Genomic DNA, 22,036 nt, shown 5'->3' on the forward strand with positions numbered 1-22,036 from the left:
GCAGAACAAGAAACCAAAACAGAAAGTAATAAACTAATACAGAAATGAAATATACAGGTCCATAAGAGCTCCCATGCAGTGTATGATCATTCTCCCTTCGGAAAAAAAGGGGGTAATACAATTTTAAAGAGGCAAAACAGATGGAAACAAACAGAAAACTGTCTGCAAAACCATTTCCAAATCTATTTATTACTCAATCAAGGAAAACAAAGCATGCCTAACAACAGCGAACATGTTAAACTAACCTGGCAAAATTACCAGTCACCGATGAATTCATTCGAGCAAGCAAAAAGGCCAATGGCTAGAAGAAATGGCAAAACAAAATAAAGCTATTCCAAAGCTGATATTCCATAGTTAATTCAATTTTCAGTGCTCCCCTCCAATTGATCAAAGAATTGTACAATACAAAGGAGACCACACTCTTTCTCACTGAGGCAACCCAGCTTCAATCTCATCCCACTTATCCCCACTCTCAGCAAACTTCTCCTTAATCTGCTTAATAACCTCCTTCGCCTCATCCACCTTCAATGCACCAGCGAGCCCATTCACGAGACTCTTCATGGTAGTAAAATTCGGAACCCAACCTTTCCCCATACACTCCTTAGCAACCTCCAACGCGGCCTCAAACTCACCACCGCAACACAGAAAATGCACGAGCGTAAAATAACACTCCCCATCAGGCAAGTAACCTCTCCTCTTCATGTCCCTGAACAACCTCTTGGCCTCCTCAAGGTCCCCCTCTTTACAAAACCCATGGATCAAACACGCGTAGCTAACTGAATTCGGCTTCCTCCCGTTACAAACCATCCCCTCGAGCAACGCCTTCGCCTCCGAAGACCTCTTCAGCTTACACAAACTCTGAATCCTAACATTGTAAGTACTAATAGAAGGAAAAACACTATACTTCTCCATTAATTTCAACACCTTCCCTACATCATCAAACTTCTTCTCGCGGTAAAAGCCAGAGAGCGAGTTATTCAGAGTGGTGACATTAGGTGCAATGTTATTCTTATCCATTTCAGCGAGAACGGAATAAACGGAGCTGGTTGAACCGGATTCGGCAAAGGCCTTGATTACGGTGTTGTATGTGTCTAGGTTTGGTTGAATTGAATAAGTTTTGGGGAATTCGAGGTAGATTCGAGTGAGCTCTTTGTAGTTCTTGGCGAGGAGGGCAGCAAAGAGGAGGGAATTTAGGGTTTTGACGGAGCGAGGGGAGGGGAGGTCTTCGGTGAAGGTGCGGATGGCGTGATCGAGCATATTGGCCTGGCCGTAGAGGACGATGGCGTGGGAGAGGAATTTTTCGTTGCGGAGGTCGGGGCGGGTTTTGAGATCGTCGAGGAAGGTGCGGATGCCGGCGAAGTGGTGGGCGGCGGCGAGCTTGGAGACGGCAAGGGAGAAGGCACGGCGGTCGATGTGAGAGTCAGGGGTGAGGGCGGCGGCACGGCAGATGTCGAGGATGCGCTCCGGGTTGGTCTCCGATTTGAGGAGGTGGATGGCGCTGCGGGTTTTTTGCTTTGAGGTTAGGGGGGTGGATGAGTTCGGGGAGAGGATGGAGGTGGTGGAGTAGTGGCGGAGGCGAGAGAAGATTGACATGTCTAGGGTTAGGGTTAGGGTTTTTCAGCGGAGGAGAAGACGGACACTCGACTAGCGAGTGAGGTTTAAAAGAAAAGTTGAAGCAGAAGAGTAGGGGTTTAGGGTGTGAAGACTGCAGTGTGAACAGTGATTGCTACAAAGTTTCGGAAACAGAAGAAAAAAAACCACTTATCCCTAAAATAAAATAATAAAAAAAAACTTGAACCTGACGTGAATCGAACACGCAACCTTCTGATCTGGAGTCAGACGCGCTACCATTGCGCCACAGATCCAATTAATAATATAACTGTCTACTCTTTTAAATGTTATTATTCCTATATATAATATTATATATAAGTGCAAAATTTATTAACTTATATAATTATTTGTTTAGTATGAGTATATTAATAAGTTATAATTAAATATTTTCTTAAAATACATTAATGATACTTCTTAATATACTTTTATATTTTATATATATATATATATATATATATCATTGATCGATTTAAAATTATGAGAACTAAACTAAAAATATACCAAAAACATATTTTATCCTAAAATTTAATCAACAAGCAACTTATTAGAGCTCGTTTGCAGGCCATACGAGAGAATTAATAAAATGCAAATGATTAGAATATTTTCAAGACTTTTGAGAATTATTCTCTAACACAGTTCTCAATGTAATTTTTACACTTTCATTCTATTAATCAAGTTCTTTAATCATCTTCAATTTTTATTAGGAAATAAATTATAAAAAAAATTTCAATGACTGAACAGCCTAGGAGTTTATCGACAGAAAAGGTCAAGATAATTTGTCTCTGTAAACTCTTGTCATAAACATAATAAGTAGGCGCAGGAGAGCATCTTTTAAACAGAAGAACAAAATAAAATGAAAAAAAAAAGATTTAATTGCATTTTAGTCTTTTTAATATTTCAAAATATTTTCAAGTTAACAAGGTCTCAATTTTAAAATTAAGCAAATTTAATGTCTGTAACAATTTTCGACTGTTTAATTACAACTCAAATTTTTATTTTTCTACTCAAATTCTTCATTTGAATTATTTAAAAAATAAATCTTCTGACTCACTACCCAAAACATCATTTTTTTGCAAAAAATTCTCATACTTTATCTTCCAATCCTTATTTCACATCTTACAAAATACTTCAATATTTATCAAATTTCCACTAATTTTTTTTACCTTTAAACTTATAAAATTATTTTAGATCTCAAAATCATCATAAAATCTCAAATATTTGGATTAAAAAAAGAGAGAGGATTACAGAGTTTTAAATAGAAGAACCAAATTTGCTGACTTAATTAGCTTAAAAAAACTTTGTGGAATACAAGAGTATATAAATATCTACAAGGTAGTGTCTGACAAATTACGATGAGAAAAGAGGATCTCATTCAGTTAAAACTCTGAACATTCGACATAGTTGCCCCTTAAATCCTAATAATTAACAAATGCACGCGAAAAAAGATGTTTAAAATCTATATATTACACGGTCAACCGCTTTGCTGTTCTGTTGCTAATCCTCTAAACATTTTGATTGCCATTCATTCAATCTTGGTGAAGTTCTTCAGCAGGTGGGGGAGCAAATCTGACATTAGCAGGCCGTGCCACAACAACTGGGTCATCTGCAAATAGTGCTTTGATGAATGATGGTGTTTTTAGCGGCCTACGACCCGTCATCCGAGGATAAACATCTTCAAGAAAATAATATGCATGACCAGCAATCATCCCCTGAAAAATGTGGTCAAGATTCACATTAATTAAGCTGTTGTTTACAAAATGTATAGATAGTAATCAGGTGTGAATGTTAATTAACAGAGGCATTACCAGTAGATCCACCCAAGCACTAGCACCAACGAGTACAGAGAACCCCAAGAGAACCTACAAGCAAAAACTTGAAGGTTAGGTTGCCTTGATGATAAGTATGAACTTAAGCAAAAGACAAAACCAAAGATCAATTAAGTATAAACCCAATTAGATGTTACCCTATCCTATAGAGCTTACGCACCCATGGAAGGTAGGCAGCAGTGAAAGTAAAGAGACCCAGGAAGCTCATGTGAATGAAGGGATTTTGTTTGCTCCACACGTAAACCTGAAAAATGAAAAATTAAGCTTTAATGTTCGTGAATTATTGGAAAAAATCCAAATCTCACATCGATTAAAATTAAGGCCAAAATAAAATATATAAGTGGGGGACAACCCTCACTTCATAAGCTAGTTTTTGAAGTTGAGTTAAGCTCAAACACATCATAAGATGGTATTAAAACCTATCTTGATTCATTAAATGAGTCATCCACCATATCATTCACACACCAAGTCCAAAAGTGTTGTACTTGAGGAGGTGTATTAGGAAAAACTCAAGTCTCACGTCGGTTAGAAATATGATCAAGATAGAATATATAATTGGAAGACAATTCTCACATCATGAGCTAGCTTTTGATGTTGAGTTAGACCTAACGAGGAGTGAAAAATACAAATATATAAAAATGTGACTTACCATCATAAATGTCAATGAGTTGCTAAGGAATATTATTTTTGCAAACGACTCTGATAAATAAGGTATCATGCCCCCAAGAAGAACAATTCCAGTCAATACAGTGGCACCAAATAAGAGCATGTAAAAGAAATCAGCAGTCCTCCCCCTGAACGAGTTCTCCTCAAGAAGCTTGCAGTAACGGGCAAGAAAAAACATATGAAACAGGAAATCCAAGTCTGCCCATTCAATAAGAAAATACCATGTCAAATTTAGAAGATGCACAATTTTCTAATTAAACATCAAACGATGATGAAACAAAGAGAGCAAAGAGAATATGGAAGGTGTGATTGTAATTCAGGAAAATCATAGGGGGAATGTCAAGAACTAAAGAGAGTAAATGGCCATAATAATAAATAAATCATATCAGGATGCGCTGAAGGTTTGAATACAGATATGCATCTGATAATCTAGTCCACAGACATGAGAGCCACAAAAGAAAATAAGGGGTGTAAGGGATGAAGCAACCATTTTATACAATAGACAGCCATTTGAATCAAGAGATTAGTAACTTGTTAACTAATACACATCAAACCATCACTGCAAACTTCAGTCTCCCTCTTATTTTACTTCTAAGAGGATAGGTTGCAATCTGGATTGCATACCACTGCAAAACCACCTCAGAAATGCATGATCTAATTTCCAATACATAAGGGGGTGAGGCAAAGTTGGTAACCACATTTTCATTGCTTCAGATAAGCCCACAAACTGACAAAAGCTCATATCTTTAATCAAATAGTTTAGTTCTGGGAACTATCATGTCCATAGTCATATCTCTTATGATTATGTCAGGGGCAATCGGATTGACCCCTTTTTCCAAAATGTAGGTATACCACCCATCTATAGCAATAGCCTTTCTTCACTAGTGCTCCCTCTGAAAACAGTTACAATTTATTAATGAAATTGCTCTCGTAATGTGATTTACTGATTTTCATCATGTAAGGATTAAATTCATGATGCTTAAAAATGTCCACACTCCCCATTTACCAACGATCAATATTCATTATCACATACATATGTAAGTGTAACTACCCAAGAGCGGGGGACTTTAGTACATGATCTACCTAAACTAAAAATAAAATGAGTTCCTCACAGGTGGCATCAGCAAAAGAATGCCCCAAACATGTGAGCATAAAAAAAAATCGAGACTTTTTCTACATTAAAACTGAAATTGAAATACCCGTATCTGATGAATAACAATTCACTAAATGGTGAACGGCAGAAATTTTACCCATTTTACGAAAGTACAAGAAATTAGTAACCAGACGCCAAAACTGATATTGCTTCACCACCAATCTAGGGTTCAAGTACAAATGATACGGAGAAATTATCTGCAACACCACAAAAATGAGCATCAATCAACAAAGAAACAGTCACCTACAGTTCAAAAATCAGCGCGATCAAAACGAAATTAATCCTTCAAAATACAAAATTTCCAAGGAAAAATAAAACAATAAAACACGACAACTTTTCAACAGACCAAGCTAACAATAAACGCGATCCAACCACAGCTTCATTATAAACTCCTTAAAGTTAACGATAAATACCCACACAACCGCATTCACGATTTGATTTCAAATCGAGATATTAAAAAAGAATAAACCCAAATCAGACGCACCGAATTCATAAAAAAATAAAATTGGAAACCCTAAAAGTGAGAGTGCGAAGAAAGGGGATTACATCAAGGGAACATCCGATGGTGGTGACAACAGCAGCGGTGAGATAAGAGCGCGTGATGACAGGCATCTGCTTATACCATTCTTCAACCGCTTGAGCCATTGTTGCGTTCCCTAATTTCTGCTTATTGAGAATAGGTTAAAGGGCTCAAAGGATTTTTTAGCTGCGATTGGGAAAATGAGAAACTGAGAAGCGGTATGAGAATGCTTGATGTGACAGAAGCAGATGAAGATAGCTGATGAAGGAAGAGGCGATGCAAAGAGGAAGAAGAAGAAGAAGGGGCACAAGAAGATCAGAACACGACGAATGACAAAGACAACACGAATCACGAAGCGCGTGCTTGTTACGAACCAATCGCGTTCTTCTTGCTTTGTTTGCCCTGCTTTTGGTCACACAATGGATTAATTTTAGGGAGAAAAAAAAACATATAAATAAGTTTTGCATTTAATTTAAGGATAAAAAATCATTTAATTAATTAAAATATATTCTTTTACAATTTCATTTAAGGCTGAAATATAAGAATAATTTATTTATTAAATTCATCCACATAAAAAATTATTATAGAAATGAACTAATGTAAAAAAAAAGTCATAAATGTGTCATTAAATAAATAAGAATTATTTTTAAACTTTTAAAAATTAAGAAAATTAGAAACAACAATATGACAAGAGACCATGCTTATATTTTAGCTTTCACTTAATTATAAATTAAAGTTATTATAGAAAATGTTATTATTTTTATAATAGTTATTAAGAATTTGATTAAAATATACCCCTTCTAATAATTTATATAGGAAAAATAACTATTTTATTAAGACAAATGAAGGTAGTTAAGCTAATTAATTTTAATTAATCCTCATATAAAAGGTTATGACGGCGGACACAACAAACGTCATGGTTCAAGGAGAATAATGTTATAAATTGAAATTTTTTAAGATATGATAATTGATATTTTTTCATTTTTGTTACATTAATCTTTTAATTATAAGAGATTTTGATTTAAATTGATAGATATTTAAATCTAAGTCTTCATTTTAATATAACGATTGATATTAATATTTTTTATTTTTAATTAGATATTCTCATAATAGTTATTTTTTTATCATAATGTTCTGTTTTATCAGGATAAAAGAATAATGATTAATTTAAAATTTAATTAAAAAATAAGTAAAGTTTGATAAAAAAATTATTTCTATCAATAATCAAATCCGGATACTATATTTCCAATATATTTATATATATCTAAGTTTATATGCTTCTTCATGCGTCAACTCTTCCCACCATTGTTCATCATATTCACTCATTAACTCTCATTTGAATATTTTCAACTCATGAGACATGTAATGGTAAAGTGAGAACTCCTTATGTTGCACCTTTTTTATTCTCATACATGGATTTGGTTTTCGTATAATGAATAGTATGACAATATGTAACTGAATATTTAAAACTAATTTTAAATATGTGCCTAACATGTATTTAATATATCATCTTATAATTTTAATATTAATGAGATTATTTAAGTTAACTTTTTATCTCTTTCAATCAATTAGTTTTAACAACTTCAGTTCTAAATTGAATTTGAAAGTTTTTAAAAAGAAATTATCAATAATTAAAAATAACAACATATCACTACATAAATTATTTATTATAAACATAGAATCTAACTTGTGTTAAAAAATTGATATTTATTGTAGGTTTTAATTATAATATAATTTATATATTTAGAAATATTTATTTATTATAAATTAAGCTTTTACACTATTTGTGCATAATATTTTTTCTCTAATAATTTTTTATTATATATAATAAATATTTTAATTTGTTCAATGCACATGTTAAAATACTAGCAATATGATAAATTTAAATTTATTTCAAAAAATACTCAAAATTAAATGAATGATGTTTAAGAATAACAACAAATAAGTGACTTATTAAACTAATTTTACAAAAATATTCTTATTATCCATAAATGTATTATTTGTAACTATTGAGTAACTAATGATGGTGGTTGAAAAGTCCATAAGCATGGTACTAAAAAATAATTAGACAAATAGAATTTATTTGGGGTAAATTTTGAATAAAAGTTTAAATATTTTATAGAAAACTAAAAACATTACTCAATGAAGAATTATTTTCAATGCTAAAATATTAGTCATTTTGAAATAGAGGGAGTATTGATTATATTTAATGATACTACACATAATTTAAGGGATAACGTTTTTCACTAATGAATCTAACTTATATTGTCAATAGACAAATAAATTCACCCACTTGCATGGAGAATGAGTGATATTAATAATTTTGTTGCGATTTTGACAACTAGTATCAAATGGCTTAAGTAAAATAATAGTTAGTTGTAAAATATTGTCTCCACAAGAACTTGTGTGATAAGTGGGTAATTAATAATATAATTTATATAGATTACAAAATGTAACCAAAATTAAAGACAAGTACTTAAAAATCAAGAGTTAAAAGGAAGAAACTTAATTTGAGAATTTTAACAAACACTTGGTATGTGTATAAAACGAAATTTGTATCAATGGTGAAAATTGTCGGAATTTGACTTCATTGAATCAAACCTAACATGTATTAGTAATCATTCATATTCAATTAAACCAAAGTTATTATCAACCCACAATTTATTGAAGTAAAGAACTTAAATCCCTTAATCACACTATTAATCCCTTGACTAGTATAATTATTTGACATGTATTAAGAATGAGAGTTCTAACAATGACCAATAACTTCTACCAATCCCTTGACTTAAAGTTCATTGTTTATTCACTTCAATTAGCAATTCAATTGAATTTTTCAATCACAAACAAATAAAAAAGAATCATGCACTCCGGTGACATAAAAAAATAATATGTATGAAAGAGAAACAATAATAATACTTTATTGAATAAAAATTAAGGTACAACATTTTGTGAACTGATAATTTCTTTGGTGGCCCATATTAGCAAGCAAATCCACACAACAATTTGCCTCTATATACACATGAAAAAGGGAAGTATTCCAATCATGCAAACATGCAAATGTAAGCTCCATTGGATGTCTGGATGTTGAAGCATGCGGGAAATTTAAATGACCCTTCAATTATAAAATACTCATTTTGTGTGTGCTTATGATCTTTAACAAATATTAATTATCACTTTTAACCAGACTACTTGGTACTGATATAAGAAAAAAAAAGTATTCAATGAAGAAAACTTATCTGATTATGTAAATGATTCACATTTGTTCCTTTAGAGTGAGGAGGTAAGTTGGTAGTAACATGCAGCTGGATAGTACGGAGTATTATTTATCTCTATTCTCTATTACGGAGTATGTTACTGTTAAGGCAAGTTGTACTTAAATGATCCAAGTTGTTTTTGGTTTTGGTTGGACGATCGATATGATCACGTGAATGTGTTGCATTTCTAAGTGGGAGTGGACAAGGAAGTCCATGGATTTTTTTCCATTCAAAGTTGCCCTTGAATAGAACTTGAAAAGCCAAAATATCGATTACGCTACCCAAAAATATCTGGCCTCCACGACCTGTTTGATGGGGAGATTTTTCCCTTATTGGCATTTTTATACAGGAAACAATTGACCAACAACTCCTACAAAAATATTCGATATTTCCGAACGGACCAAATTATTCAGAGACGTGTAAATCATATTGATTTCCAAAAGGCCATGAAACAACACTGAGGACATTAAGTGATGATATATACTAATACAAGTACTTCTCCGTATATCAATTAACAACTTATTAAAAATATAATAGCATTTAGTGTCTACCTTGTCTACTTCCATAAAAGTTAGGTAAAGTTATGAACGTGTGGCAAATTTGATATAAAAGTTAGCTAAATATCTGCGAGTTGAAATCTTGGATGTCACTTCTGAAGATATAATTGAAAACAATGAGACCACAATTCATAATAATTTTGTACACAAGAATCACTAAGATAAGAAGAACATGGCCCAAATCACGCAAAGACACCATAACCAATGTTTCATTAATTAATTCCCTTAGAATCTGGAAGAATCAATCACAATCAGTAAATGGTAGTTCCTACCTAAAACAAGGACCATTCATTCATTAATTCATTCAAGCAGCTCTTGCAAGAACTTCCAAATTTTCAGGAACATCAGCAGGGTCAATGTAGAAACCTCTCCTAAGTGATCTTGGAACTGTAATAGTTAAAACTCCATCTTCATACCCTGCAGAGATGCCATCAAGATCAACCCTCCCAGGCAGCCTAAACTTCCTCTCAAACTTCCTCGCTGGTTCTGTGGATTCATCCACTGCTTGAGTTCTGATTATGAGGTACCTTGAGTCCTCAACCTCAACTCTCAGCTCCTCTTTCCTCACACCTACCACAAGCAATCACCAATGAAATAAATAAAGACACCAAGTTCAAAAGACCCTAATAAAAATTATGAGGAAAATAAAAAAGAATTTAATTTGTATACACTATAGAGTAAAATAATATCAATCAATCATAAATCATCGATGATAAGATTTTTAAAATAATTATTATAAAAAACAACAAATTTATAGTCAAACTGAAAACAAAAGACTATTATTATTTTCCAACATGGCTAATTAAGGTGCTCACCAGGGATGTCAGCTGAGAATATGTGAGAGTCAGGGGTTTCTGTCCAATGAACATAGTTTTCAGGGATGGAATTGTAGGGAAAGAGAAGGTGAGAAGGGATGCGGTATTGCCAGGGAAGGGAGTGTGGGAACTCCATTGTTTGGTGGTTATGTGAGGGAATTTGGAGTTTCCTTGTTGAGTTGGTTTCTATGTATGGTGTTAGTGGAAAAGGACATATAGGTAAGTTGGTTTTATTTTTTTTAATAGACAAGTGGGCAAGTTGGGGTGATGAACTCATCAGAGTCTTCTGACCACTGCTTTTCTTTTTTGGTTGGTAAAGAGTTGGATACTTGGACCTCATTGTTTTCTCTCTTCTCCCATCGGAAGCTCAACTTTTAATCACCTCTAATAAAAGTATAAAACTCTCTTCTTTATTGAGTTTATAAGGGGAAAAGGGAAAAAATAAGAGTAATGTACTACTCATATATCCTTATAAATATTAATAGATAAAAAGGGAGGGGGAGTTAAAGAAAATAAAATCTCAATAATTTACTTAACACAATATAAATAATATAATTATTTTTCTTTTCTCTAAATATGAAATATCAGCAGGGAAAAAATGAGGGAGATTTAAATTTCGTCTATCTTTTTCCTCCCTTTCGAACTAAATAAGAGAAAACTATAAAAATATTATATTTATTTTATTTTAATTCATTTGCCCGCAACCAAAGGGTGTAAAAAAATGTCTTTTTAATGTTAAAATGATAATATATATCATTATGTAGTGCTAATAAAATTGATACAATCACTTTAAGTAAGTCCTTGAGTATATTGATTAGAGTTTGATTCTTATTTATATGTATGAAAATGTTTATAAAAATATATATAATTTAATATTTTCAATGTATTATTATATTTCTTTAATATTTTTTATTTATTAAATTTCTAATCAGTATTTTTGAGACACTAGTTAACAACATCCATTGATAAATTGTATATATTACGAAGCATGTGGGTCATTCATTGATTGGAAATATCAAGGCTTCATCTTTTAATTTACTCTGAAGTCTGAACAATAGAATGGATTTGAATTCTCAGTAATCTATATAAAACAAAAATATATTTATTTTTAATTCAAATTAAAATAATTCATAAATTTAATTCATGTTAAACTAATTAGGAATATTCTCTTACTTTTCCATTTTAAAAAAGTTAAATCTAAATTAAAAAAAGGTGACATCAATAGAAAATAAATATTTTCTTATAATTCTACTTTTTTTCCTTTATTATTTTCTAAAAAATTCAAATGTCTAAGGCAGATGCAAAACAAACCATTTTGATGTTTTTTTTTTAGATTTTAGTGATCTCTAGAAATTACTTTCTGTACTCTGTACCCTTTGTCTTTAAAAAGCCATGGCATAAACACAAAACAGCTCCGATGATGGAAACAAGACGTAAGTTGCTGTACATTTTCAGTTCTATTACAAAAGGCATTCATCAAAGAAACTTTTCTCACGATCCCCAATTTCAAATCAACGACAAAATGGCCATTTGAGTTGGTAATTGCAAATATGGATACCTAGTTATATATCTATAGGTAAAACTATAGTTGAGAACAGCAGTCATATATACTTGATGCAATGTAAGCATGAACTTCATTGGATAACTTTTAACATTGGTTTATTTCTCTCCAAAACAATTGGGCCACTACGGGTTGAGCAGAATGGTATTGATTTACCACAACAACTGACATTTGATTTCAACTTATACAGACAAGGTTCTGAGGATTCTGAACAAGATTTTAGGAGAGATAAGTGACATAAACAGATAAACTTCAATGTGATAAGGGGAAAACAACCAAAGAACTCAGCCCACTGGAGGCTCTACATAGAAAATTATATAAAAACCACAGGGTCCATAATTCAGAGACTTTAACAAGAGCTCTGGCCAAACAGAATCAATATACATAATTCAACGAGACATACAAGGATTTTCGTAGTTTGCTGTGACTGTGGTGTTCAGCAAATTGCACAACAACCGAGACAAGTTGAAGTTGGCTGCAATTTGAGAATGCATGACAGTAGACAGACTTGTTTTTGGATTTTCTTGGACTGCATTCAAGTATTCACCCCAAAGACAAAACCATTGCTGTATGAAGGAAGATTGCTAGAAGCTGTGAGATTTTTCACAGGTGACCGGAAAGGATTTGGAGTTACTGGATGTGTGATGTGCAGTCCAGCATTCCGAAGAACTTGTTTAGCATTTACACACGAAACTTCGGATTGATCAGTGAAGAAGGCAGGCACCCCAATTGATTTGATTACATCAAGAGCTCCACCCCAACTAGAATAGATTGCTAATCTAGAATTCAGAGCAATGACGACATGTGGAGTAGGTAGGTAGGAGGCTTCCACCTGATAAACACCCCTTACAAGATTCACTCTAACTCTGCTACCAATTCCTGAGGTTGTACCTGACAAATTTGTTGGAACTTCTGGTCCCACCATCACTATTTGTACATTGCCTAATCCATTAAGCAAGTGTCCTACTTCTGCGAATGCTGGCATCCAATCTAACTCTCCTTCAGGTCCAAGGTAGTGGACAATCACCTCTTTCCCTTTCAGTATAAGGTTCTTTGAACTTATATTAAGGGTGGTAAGAATGTGATACACGGTCAATGGATGTGAAAGAATGTCGGCTACAGGACTTGACAATGGAAGTGAGCGAAGGTTGTAGTACTCAGACCAACCAGAGAGAAGAAATGGGCTTGAGATGAAATGGTTATTAAATGGAGAATCATGAGGGTATTCAAATTCATCAATTCCACCCCATAGTTCCTGCAGCCCACCTTTCACAGGAAGGAGACCAAAAGGGCAGTGTGAATAGCAACTGCACTTTCTCCTCCACATACCCTTCTGGTGGACACCTAATGATTCAAGCCACTTACAAGGCTGGTCAGCAGAACATGGGAACATGAAAATCATTATAGCCAGCTCTTCTTCCCTCTCCATCATGGCCTTGTAAAGTCCACACATGCTTTTATGTGTGTCATTCCAGTGTTGTTTCTGGCAGATTGAACTGCAATAAACAACTGCTCTACACCGGCCACAACAAAGAGACTGTTCTCCATTCACTTCTTTCTCACATATTGCACACTGTCTCAAGCCAGTACTTGAGTATGCTTTTGTGTCATTGAATATGTCCTCCCTAGGTGGTTCTACATACTTGGTGGGGGTCGAGCCAGCACTCGCACTATTAGATTTTTCATCATATGCCTGACCGGGTGGGTGGGAAACAGTAACAGCAACAAGGTCATAACCTCCCTTGGCTACTTCTGGAGGCCACTGAACATCAACAGTCTCTATAAAAGGTTCAAAACACACCACTGTTGAATACTTTGGACCACTTTCCCTGTCAACCTGAAGTAAGGAGTGCACCAGGGAAATGGCCTTCATGAATGCATAGACAAATCTAAGCTCTTCAAGGTTTGGATTTCTAAATCGAAGATCACCAGATGGCGTGCATCGTGCAACATCAATAACTGGAAACCGATCTGAGCCTGATGCTTCCAATGACAAAGACTTGATCATCTTCCGGTTAGAAGGGAACATCAAAGACTCCACTTCATATGTGACCCTCAGAAGCTCAACATTTGGAACATGAATGGTCTCTCTAGACCCTGTCATTTTCTTAGCATCATTCTCTGATCTAAACATGTAAAATCCAACATCTCCTCCATCCCCTCCAATGAACTGAACACATGGAAAAGGTTGTTTCTTGCCAGGCCAATCCGAATCTTTCCCAACCCGGACGCCAAACAAGTGCCCTGGACGCAGCCTCTTCCACGGCTCAGCTCTATACAAAGCTGCAGAAGCTTTGTATATAGATTTAATGAAATTTGGAGCAATGCCATCCACTTTCATCATACATGTCCCAGATCCAGGGCCAAGACCAGGACCAGACCCAAATTGCTCCAGAAATCTGTTAAACAAACTCTTCAAATGCAAATCCATTGTCTTTGTCTCCCCAATTCCTCAGATTCCTTTTCTTTTTATGCTCACTATTTACTCCAGTTAAACTAAATCTGTCAACTTCCACACTTGAAATTATGCAATAACTCTGATCTCACAAATTCTCATAACACTGCTCAACTTCAACAACCCAAATTGCCACTATGAACTTTAGCACTAGACTTATCAAAGCAAAAAGCCAAAAAGCATTTGGGTACATGAGTCACATACAGCTTATGAAATCAGCACCCATTCTGTTTCATGCAACAGACAATAAAAACAAAAACTGATAGGACCATAAGATCAATTGTGTCAAATGTTCAATAGAAAGCAAAAGAAAAAAAGATCAAAGCTTTTGTTTTGTACCAGCCCGCAAAAACAGTGACCGAGTTGAGCTCCAAGACCCAATTCCGGATCGTTTCATTTTCGGACAAATGGAATGAATTGACGGGTAAAGTCATAACATGCGGGCATTCGTATTTGTGATCTGTGGGTTCGGAATTCCCATCAGGAAATTGAAGTGAAGTAATCAACGGTCAGAAAACGCTTTGCTAAAAAATAATCAAAGGTCATAAACTTATTGCAAGAGTTTTTCTTTTTCTTTTTTTGAATTGAAACTGCAAAAGTTTATTTACGACTTATTTAAACTTATTTTTCCAAAAATATTTCTGTAAGTATTTGAAAAATATATAAAAATAACTTTCAATTTATATGAAAAAGTTTAGTTCTAAATTTATTTGATTTTAAAAATAATTTTTATATAAATATTAAATAAATTTTATTCAATAAATTTTTTTAATTAATCTCACTAAGTTTAAAATTGATTAAACTGAATATAAAAAATAGAAAATTTTGTTTATTTAGAACAATTTAATTAACTAATATAATTCAAAATCAATTTTGTTTATATGTATAATTTTAAAGTTGATATCACTTTCGTTAATATATATGTCTTATCCTAATTAAATCTATTAAATATTTAATTTAGTTTTTTCTTTTTATTTTTTCAAGTCTATCTTTTAATTTTGATTTTAAATTTAATTTAATAATTACCTCAATTTTTTTCTCCAATTATCTTAGACAACTCTCATTTGATGATTATCTGTATATTTAATTTTTAATTATTTATCTATCATTTTATCTTTATTTTTAGACTAAAATAAAATTTTGATCCTCCTATTTTTTGTAATCTTTAATTTTATTTTCTTTATTTTAAAATTGAGACATTTAATCTCCCAATTTTAAATAATCAGTAATTTTAGTTCCTCGGTCCATTAAAAGATTGATTATTAAGAATTAGTGTTGATTCTCATTACTTGGGAAGCGAATTACTCTTATTCACACGAAAGTCATCTGAAACACCAATCACAACTGAACCTGTCTGGCAAAGTCATTTTCATCATAGTCATCATCTCCAAGCATTTTCTCGATACTCAAACTACCTCCTTCCATAAAAATGCTATGTGGACTCTTAACTGATCCACAATCATCAACTTCCTCCTCCTCTTTCACTGTCGAATACGAGCACTCTCCAATAGTCATCAACATTTCATAACCTTAATTTCAAACCTTGGAGGTTTTTAGTTCAACCTTGCAAGCCCAAAATCGTCAATTCTCTACAAGAAATTGCATGAGATATTAGGGGTTTTATTTTTTTTTGGGTTGAACATCAAAATCAAGTTTGGAGTTTATTCGCATGGTTTTATGTGATTTAAGGTGTAGAAGTGTGGTTCTAATTGGACTTACATTATGCACGTTGTTAGGGAAAGGGGGTTCGTAAGATTATTTAAAAAAAAAAAAACTTCTGACATTTGTTGCCCTTTCCATGTGTAATCTTTTATTTGGCTCCTTTCAAAATCTTATGTAATAGTCACAATTCTAATCATAGACTTGGTATCGAGAAATAGATTGATGTGTGTTTGTTAGAGCTTCAAAAATAGGATAAAATGGTAGTGACGAGGATACTTCAACAAGATTGCAAATCATCACTCGTGAAAATTATGCATTTGTAATGGATAAGTGTGTTAATAAGAATGTGAATAAGAGTGTTGGAGTACTAGTATGAGGTCAAATTTCATATCGTATAAGAATCTGAAGGTTGAACATCATATAAGTGAAGACAAAACTCATAAACATGAACCTTAAGATTTGTGATTAAAGTTTTGTTTCAAATTCACTTAGATGAGTAAGATGACGATGATGGATCCTAGACCTAGGAATCCCTTATATTGAAAGTAAACCTTGCGGTAGGTCTAGGCGGCGTGTCCTGTGGGTGGATTGTTGAAGTACAAGTGTGAGGTAAAGTCTCACATTGTGTAAGAATGATAATTGAACATTATATAAGTGAAGACAATACCCATAATCTCGAGTGTTAAGTTTTGGGATTAAAATATGGTGTTAAGTTCAGGCATGTAGTTACTTATGATCCATTGATGTAAATCTTCATAATATTTATTCCATTAGTTATACAACAAAAAAGAAATGAGACATCATGTACTTCGATTAAAAGTCTAATAGGTCTTTGACAAAGTAATTTTTAGAAAGTCAAAGAGAGAAAGGTATGAAGAATATTTATTAATGAAAAAAACATTAAAGAATAATTTTTCTCATGTAACTAGAATCAACCTTAATCCTTGACCATTAACCTTTTAAATTTGTATCAAGAAACTAAAATCACTATTTTTTTGAAATTGAAAATCAAATAATTTAATTTTTAAATAAAAAAATAAAAATTATGAATTATATAAAATAAGATATCAAAATTATAATGTTATTTTTAAATTAAAATTTGAGATTCTAATCTCTCAATTTTTTTGACAGCAATCAAATCAAATAAGTATTCCTCAAAAAAAAATCAAACTCGAAATACGTCTGCGTTGAGGAAGAGGACGTCAATCTCAGACACGCGTCGTTTTGCACCACTAGCCAATCAGAATCTCCCACCTAATCCCCAAACGATAAAAATCCAATCAATCTTTTAATTAATCATTAACATAAAAAAATAAAAAAATTTAGTGCCCATCACTCGCCACGTACCATACCTTGTTAGGGTTAGGACTAGGTTAGGGTTGGAGTCTTCCTTTAAAGGGGCATCCAGACCTAATTTCATTTCCTCTGTCTTTCTTTGCCCTCTCCTTTTCTCTCTCTAGAATTCTCAGATTTGCGGGGCGAGATGATGCAGCAGCCAGGACCCGGCATGGCACCTCCCACCATGGGCCAGCAGCCGCAGCAACAGTACCAGCAGCAGCCTCCGCCGCAGCAGCAACAACCCTACGTCATGATGCCGCCGCAGCATCAGGCGCCGCAGCCTATGTGGGCCCCATCCGCCCAGCCTCCGCTGCCGCAGCAGCCTGCTAGCGCCGACGAGGTCCGAACCCTCTGGATCGGGGATCTGCAGTACTGGATGGACGAGAACTATCTCTACACCTGCTTTGCTCATACCGGCGAGGTATAATAATAATAATCAATAACCCTTCTGTTTCCTTTTTTGATGCTGATTTTGTTTTGATTAGGCTCTTTTCTTTTCACAGAATTGAATAGACCTTTTGTTTTCTACGTGAATTTTTATTCACTTTTAGGTTTTTTAAAATGTTTGTGCTTTTAGTTTGAATAGGGATTTCTCCTGTGTTAATCGTGGTTTGAATTTGATATTGATTTAGACGTGTGGCTGTTCTGTTGTCGTGATACTGAAGTGTAGGTTTTTGGTGGATTGAAGGTTGAATTATTGTATTGATTTTGTGTTAGCTGTTTTTGGCTAAAGTGATTAGGGTTTTCTGTAGCATGAATTTAGGTCCTTTCTAGATTTTGTTTTAAATACCTGTACTTGTTGATTTATGCTTTTAGGTGTAAGACTGTTCTGTTATGATACTAAAGTGTGGATTTTGTTTTAGGTTGGATTTCGTATTCATTCAGTGTTATTTGTGCTCGACTGAGTTGAATTTGGTTGTTTGTCCGATCTAGTTTTGCATTGAGCTAGACGATCTGTTGTGATATTAAATGTGTTCGACAAAGTTGAATATGGTTTTCGTATTGTCTGTTTTAGGTTTTTTAAACACGTGTACTTGTTAGTTTGAATTTTGTATTTAGTTAGACGCATGAATGCTCTGCTGTGATAGTAAATGTGTTCGACAAAGTTGAATATGGTTTTCTGTTTGTCTGTTCTAGGTTCTTTAAACACGTACTTGTTAGTTTGAATTTTGTATTGAGTTAGATGCACGGATGTTCTGTCGTGATACTAAACTGTGAGTCTGTTTGATTGTAGGTTTCGTCAGTTAAAGTGATTCGGAACAAGCAAACTAGTCAATCTGAAGGTTATGGGTTTATTGAGTTTAATAGTCGTGCTGGAGCTGAGAGAATTCTCCAAACATATAATGGGGCTATTATGCCGAATGGGGGGCAGAGTTTCAGGTTGAATTGGGCAACTTTTAGTGCCGGTGAGAGGTCGCGTCAAGATGATTCTCCTGATTACACCATATTTGTTGGTGACTTGGCTGCAGATGTTACTGATTATCTTCTTCAGGAGACATTCAGGGCTCGTTACAACTCGGTGAAGGGTGCAAAAGTTGTCATTGATAGGCTAACTGGCCGTACCAAGGGGTATGGCTTTGTAAGGTTTTCAGAAGAGAGTGAGCAAATGAGAGCTATGACTGAGATGCAAGGGGTTCTTTGCTCAACAAGACCCATGAGGATTGGACCAGCCTCTAATAAAACCCCTGCCACTCAGTCCCAGCCAAAAGGTATGTCTCTTTCTTAATGTTGTTTGTTCTTTTTGCTGCAAATATCTCTTTCATATGCCGCATAAGGGAAAATTGAGCTGTCTTCGTTAGATGAGTGATACTGGCTGAATATAATGCTGTATGTCTCAGAATATTGTTTTTGGTGTATGCTAAGTGTTATTAAGTTATGATTCTTTTCAGTTACGCACTTGAAGATTTGCAGTCCAAACATTTCTTCCTGCAATTTCCTTTAAAAATTTGGGCTAAATAAATTATATATAATAATAAAATCTTATAGAACTCATGTTGTCTCGAAGCAGGGTGTCAAGAGGCTCTGTCATCCCGGAGCCTGGAACTGATTTCAGCTGAAATGGTTACCATTTTAGTGCATGTCCTTGCTTAGGTCAGTTATCCGTTTATGTTTTGCCCGTTATTTTTTGTGGCATTTTCTTTTTCGCCTACAATTTCAAGTTCTTTTCATTCCAGTTGTTGGTTGAGTTTTTACTCAAATTACATTTGCAACTTCTCTCGTTAATTATTTTTTCAGTCCTCCATTCTTAATCTTTGCTCCTTTAAAATTTACTCCTATTAGTTTGTCATAAGAACTACATCTTTGACTTTCTTTGTTAGCGTTCCCTTGTACCAAAGAAGACCTTATTTATGTTTTAGTAATTTCTTCTGTTCTTCTATCAAATGCCTATTAATTTCAGTTTCCAATCTCTAGTCCACGAGGAAAAAATGTTTAGTGCCTGTGTTTATTACTTTGATTTTCCAGAAACTACACTTTTGCTGGCTGGTTATGTTTGTGTTGTCGTGTGGTTTCATATTTTCATGATGATTAGGTTCTATTCCCATTCAGTTGTTCCCAATTTCTAATCGCAATGCCATTCAATTGACATAGTAATTTACTTTATATTGCTCATTCCTTTCAGTTAGCATGATCTTTAGAACTTGCTGTTGATATCTTTTTTTCTCAAGTGCTAGAAAATTTTAGATATAGGATTGCCGATATGATCAAGTCCAAGGCTGTATCTATAGGCTTTGCTTGTGTATGGTATTTTTTTTCATTCTTCTTCTATTCTGTCTTCACTTCTTTCCTTTTGCTTGCCATTTTAGATTTTAGATATTTTCTGCTTGCATGGACCAGTAATATTATCTTACTTGTGCTTGTGATTTTAGATTAGATATTTGTGGCTTATCAGTTACCATGACTATATTTATCTTTAGTTGTAATTGTGCCTCTATTCTGCCACTGTCACTATATAACAATTATCTTGTTGAATTTACTCTAATTTTATCTAAATGCGCATTCAGACTTTTCTACTGATTTCATTTATATTGGTGAATAGTGTGTAACTACTTATCTAAAGGTTTGTGATGCAAGTTGTTATGTATATATGCTCATGTTAACTGATGGATTTATTGATATATTGTTTACTTATAACATTACTTCTATCGTTGCGTATATGTATCTTTTCTTATTTGAAGATCTGTGGTGCCTGGAAAATTAAGGCACTGGCTAATTTTGTTCCTGAGATTGCACACTAAATATTTGCATTGTATAAATTTCACCTTCAAAGAATATTTTGGTTCTTTTATCAATAAGTTTCATCTTTAACTTGGTATATGTTTCCTCTTTTTTTGTTATACTTTTTGTTCTTGGTGTTTTTTCCATGAATTGCTTCCATCCTTGTTTTACATAATTCATCATTTCACTTCACTTCTATTTTGAACATGCAGCTTCATATCTGAATTCTCAACCTCAAGGCTCACAGAATGAGAATGATCCAAATAATACGACTGTGCGTGCTTCTTTCAATATAAAGACTTCTTTCTTTCCAGCTTGTTTGTGACTTTGAATCTTAATTGCAGATTTTTGTTGGCAATTTGGATCCTAATGTAACCGATGATCATCTGAGGCAAGTTTTCAGCCAGTATGGAGAATTAGTTCATGTGAAGATTCCAGCAGGCAAGCGATGTGGGTTTGTCCAATTTGCAGACAGGTAATGTAACCTCTCCTATATTGAACATTCACACATTGTGTGGTAGCATTAGTCTAGGCAGCTCTCTGACTATGTCTTGATTTTTCATGCATCAGGAGCTGTGCTGAAGAGGCCCTTCGGGTGTTGAATGGGACGCTGTTGGGTGGACAAAATGTGCGTCTTTCATGGGGTCGCAGTCCTTCAAACAAACAGGTAGTTATATAGTGTTGCATCTCTGTACTTGGCTTCAATATGTTCCTGATTCTTTTTAATGACCTTGAAATTTGAATGCTTTGTTTCTCAGGCTCAGGCAGATCCAAACCAGTGGAATGGTGCTGCTGGTGCTGGTTCTGGTGGTGGATATTATGGGTATGCTGCTCAAGGATATGAAAATTATGGTTATGCTCCTGCTGGACAGGATCCCAACATGTATGGCAGTTATCCGGGATATCCTGGTTACCAAGCTCCTCAACAACAGCAGCAAATAGGATATAGTTGAGAAGAGTCTGTTCCTTTTCTTCTGTAATCTTTTATGATACTTATCGACTTGCGTATCTCTTATCTCGTGGAAAACCCACTCTGCTACTTTTTTCCTTTGTTTGCTTAGTAACATTAAATTTTATCGGAGCCGTCTTTTGTATCCATAAATTGCTTGCTGAATACTTATTTATGAATTGATCTCTATTATGCATTATGGTTTTACGATGCTCGTTCTTTCATATTCAGATTGTCTGTCAGTATATTTTTGAAGATTAGATTGTGTAGTTTTGAATGCTAAAAAACCTGTTTAATAGTTATTTTGACTTTAGAATCAGTTTCTTTTGATGGATCAGATATTAAAGTAATATCTAGCATTCATGGTTATACGAGTTTTGGATTTTTCAGATGGGATTGCCATTTTGTTAGGATTGTTTTACATTATATTTTTAGGTGTGTTATTGACATAAC

At 34.0% G+C, this 22,036-nt stretch overlaps 5 protein-coding genes and 1 non-coding gene across 6 annotated transcripts; 1 reads left to right on the forward strand and 5 right to left on the reverse strand.

The window, feature by feature from the left end:
- Positions 1-18: 18 nt before the first annotated feature.
- On the reverse strand, positions 19-1,732 carry LOC114388061 (pentatricopeptide repeat-containing protein At1g61870, mitochondrial-like). Its single transcript, XM_028348395.1, has one exon. The coding sequence runs from the start codon at positions 1,591-1,593 to the stop codon at positions 427-429; it is 1,167 nt and encodes a 388-aa protein (XP_028204196.1). The 5' UTR covers positions 1,594-1,732; the 3' UTR covers positions 19-426.
- Positions 1,733-1,793: 61 nt separating this feature from the next.
- TRNAW-CCA lies at positions 1,794-1,865 on the reverse strand. Its single transcript has one exon. It is a non-coding gene; the product is annotated as a tRNA-Trp (tRNA).
- A 1,002-nt stretch (positions 1,866-2,867) lies between these two features.
- LOC114388435 (derlin-2.2-like) lies at positions 2,868-6,103 on the reverse strand. Its single transcript, XM_028348928.1, has 6 exons — positions 5,803-6,103; positions 5,354-5,453; positions 4,087-4,301; positions 3,598-3,681; positions 3,417-3,470; positions 2,868-3,320 (listed from the first exon to the last, which is right to left on the reverse strand). The coding sequence occupies exons 1-6, from the start codon at positions 5,899-5,901 to the stop codon at positions 3,138-3,140; spliced, it is 735 nt and encodes a 244-aa protein (XP_028204729.1). The 5' UTR covers positions 5,902-6,103; the 3' UTR covers positions 2,868-3,137.
- A 3,552-nt stretch (positions 6,104-9,655) lies between these two features.
- Positions 9,656-10,610, reverse strand: LOC114387111 (15.4 kDa class V heat shock protein-like). The gene is made up of 2 exons (XM_028347243.1): positions 10,403-10,610; positions 9,656-10,157 (listed from the first exon to the last, which is right to left on the reverse strand). The coding sequence occupies exons 1-2, from the start codon at positions 10,536-10,538 to the stop codon at positions 9,892-9,894; spliced, it is 402 nt and encodes a 133-aa protein (XP_028203044.1). The 5' UTR covers positions 10,539-10,610; the 3' UTR covers positions 9,656-9,891.
- A 1,485-nt stretch (positions 10,611-12,095) lies between these two features.
- LOC114386560 (zinc finger MYND domain-containing protein 15-like) lies at positions 12,096-14,852 on the reverse strand. The gene has a single exon (XM_028346585.1). It carries the CDS (start codon positions 14,392-14,394, stop codon positions 12,499-12,501), a length of 1,896 nt encoding a protein of 631 aa, XP_028202386.1. The 5' UTR covers positions 14,395-14,852; the 3' UTR covers positions 12,096-12,498.
- Positions 14,853-17,487: 2,635 nt separating this feature from the next.
- On the forward strand, positions 17,488-21,800 carry LOC114387297 (polyadenylate-binding protein RBP45-like). Its single transcript, XM_028347451.1, has 6 exons — positions 17,488-17,839; positions 18,653-19,127; positions 20,847-20,908; positions 20,979-21,109; positions 21,205-21,301; positions 21,393-21,800. The coding sequence occupies exons 1-6, from the start codon at positions 17,564-17,566 to the stop codon at positions 21,585-21,587; spliced, it is 1,236 nt and encodes a 411-aa protein (XP_028203252.1). The 5' UTR covers positions 17,488-17,563; the 3' UTR covers positions 21,588-21,800.
- Positions 21,801-22,036: the final 236 nt, after the last annotated feature.

The sequence above is a fragment of the Glycine soja genome, chromosome 15 (assembly GCF_004193775.1).
Source record: "Glycine soja cultivar W05 chromosome 15, ASM419377v2, whole genome shotgun sequence".
Classification (NCBI taxonomy): Eukaryota; Viridiplantae; Streptophyta; class Magnoliopsida; order Fabales; family Fabaceae; genus Glycine; species Glycine soja.